The sequence below is a fragment of the Hipposideros armiger genome, unplaced genomic scaffold (genome assembly GCF_001890085.2).
Source record: "Hipposideros armiger isolate ML-2016 unplaced genomic scaffold, ASM189008v1 scaffold_280, whole genome shotgun sequence".
In the NCBI taxonomy this organism is placed as follows: Eukaryota; Metazoa; Chordata; class Mammalia; order Chiroptera; family Hipposideridae; genus Hipposideros; species Hipposideros armiger.
This window is the reverse complement of record NW_017731630.1, coordinates 1,475,595-1,477,752: the sequence shown is the minus strand read 5'-3', so window position 1 is coordinate 1,477,752 and position 2,158 is coordinate 1,475,595. Positions and strand designations below refer to the sequence as shown.

Here is a 2,158-nt window from a genome sequence, read left to right as displayed (position 1 = left end):
GGTCGCCTGACTCATTTCTGGGACCCTCTGCCTCCTTGACCTCCTTTGCAACTCAGCTGCTTCGGGAGGAAGTGGCCCTGGCCTGAGCTGCACAAAAGGAGGCTTTGACATTGGAGAAAGGGAGTGAGGGAGGGCGAGCTGGAGTGTATTTTTGGATGGCTCAGGAATCTGCTCCACCTCCTCCTCCAGCACCATGGCAACCAGGCGGCAGCTGGGGGAGCCGCCTGCAAGCTGGGGAGCCGCTGAGCAGGCCAAGTGGAGAGGGGAGGTGGGCTGAGGGTGGGGACCGCTTGCTCAGGGAGAGGAAGAGGGCAGCTCTGTGGCCCTGGGCAAGCCGCTCCCCCTCTCTGAGCCTGTTTGGGCATCTGGAATATGAGGGTAGGAGCGGCCACTCTGTTCCTGTCAGCCCAGGTCCTCCAGGAAGCAGATGCCCAGAGGGCAGGCCTGTGAGGTGAAGGAGGGGCTGGGGAGCGTCCTGCGACACCCTGCAGCCCAGGGCGTGTGCATGGCCATTGGAGAGCCATGCGGCCCATCAGAGGTGGCTTACGCCTTTCACGAACCAGCCTGCCTGGTGTCCGCACTGCACTGAGCCACTGCCCAGAGGCACCTGGGGGAGACGGCCGAGGCATGGACGCAGGTGTGGACTGCAGAGTGGTCAGTGGGTCCCCGGGCAGCCACCTGCACTCAGAGGTCTGAGTGGGTGTGTCATGGCTGCCCTACTGCACAAACCGGCCTCCCCTGCCAAAGCAGGGAGCTTAGCTGTTTCCAGAACCAGTCACAGCAGCCGAGGGGATGGACGGGGAAGGAGGCGGGAGAGCCCTGGGTCTGCTTCTTGGGGCTGCTGTACCCAGTGGTTGGACTGGCTGAAAACAACAGGACTGCATTGTCCTGCAGTCCTGGAGGCCAGAACCTGAAACCAGGGGTGGGCAGGGCTGTGTTCCTCTGAGGGGTTAGGGGAGGGTCCTTCCTGCCTCCTCCAGCTCCTGGGGTGTCCTGGGGTTCCTTGGCTTGTGGCCGCAGCCATCCAATCTCTGCCCGTCTTCACATGGCCTCTCCTCTGGGTCCCCCCGGGTCCCTGCTCTTCTTACAAGGACACCAGTCACTGGATTACAGCCCACTCTTCACCAGGATGACCTCATCTTAACTCGTTCCATCTGCAAAGATCCTATTTCCAAATAAGGTCGCATTCTGAGGAGCCAGGTGATCATGAATTTGGGGGGACACACTTCAACCCACCACAAGCCCTGTTTGGACAGCCTGGGTGAGTTAAGCGAGGGTCCTGGGAGGGGCACTCAGGTGGCAATCGGGGGTCCCAGAGGGCGGGCTGGGGTTTGTGGCTTCCGGTATGTGTGTGTGGGGTGGGGTGGGGGGGGCAGGAACAGGCAGAAGGAAGTGGGACTGAGCCAGGAGACCAGCGTCCCGTTCCCCACCCCCACCGCCACACAAACCTGCACCCTCGCACCCACGGGGGACAGCGTCTTGCCTCCATCTTGCCTGCCGTGGCCCAAGGTCTGGGTCCTTCCGTGCCTGAAGCCTCTTCCCAGGACCCGGTGACTGCATGAGGTCCTGCCCAGGGACCCTGGGTCCCAGAATGTGGGCTTCCCTCATCTTGGAGCCTCCGTGGCCTCATCGGTGAAATGGGTAACGCAGACACAAGGCTGGGAAGGGGTTGGCGTCTCAGCAGGGGGGATCTGGGGTGCATGGCTCCAGCGCTGGGACCATAGCCCTGTCCCCAGGCCTCAGACCAGGAGCAGATTAGGTGGGACGGGCTCTCTCTGCCCCATGAGGAGCATGTGGCCTAGAGAGGCAGGGGTGGGGTCCCCAGCTTCTGGGGCTGAGCGGGCAGCACCTTGGGCAAATCCCCGCCCTGGGGTCCCGGGCCCCTCGGGAGGTCAGCGTCTTGGTCTCTGCTGGCTCAGCACCGCCATGCATCCCTGCACATGCACATGCTCACCCACACATAAGGACACCCTCTCACACTCACTCCTTACACTCTTACACACTCACACCCACACATGCTCACAGCCTCACACAGCCCCCCCCCCCACACTCACTCTGGACTCTTCTTGGGGCCATTTGTGCCAGACACCCCACCCCCACCCCCAGGCAGCCAGCGATGAAACAGCCCCTTTCTGGGTGCGGAAACGGCCCTCCCCCA

General features: G+C 62.8%; 1 protein-coding gene across 5 annotated transcripts in view; it reads left to right on the top strand.

Annotated features, from left to right (window-relative positions):
* Window positions 1–287: 287 nt before the first annotated feature.
* The window catches only part of LOC109390812 (uncharacterized), a 10,986-nt gene continuing 9,115 nt past the window's right edge, over window positions 288–2,158 (top strand). For 3 of the 5 annotated variants that reach the window (XR_002125644.1, XR_002125642.1, XR_002125643.1), the window contains exon 1: window positions 960–1,261. Coding sequence is in view for 2 of the 5 variants with exons in the window: in XM_019657761.1 (XP_019513306.1) it covers window positions 523–637; window positions 1,181–1,261 (196 nt within the window). In the remaining 3 variants the exon portion in view is untranslated. Of the gene's footprint in view, window positions 638–959; window positions 1,262–2,158 lie in introns of those variants that run through there. The other 2 variants (XM_019657761.1, XM_019657762.1) reach the window with 1 other exon arrangement.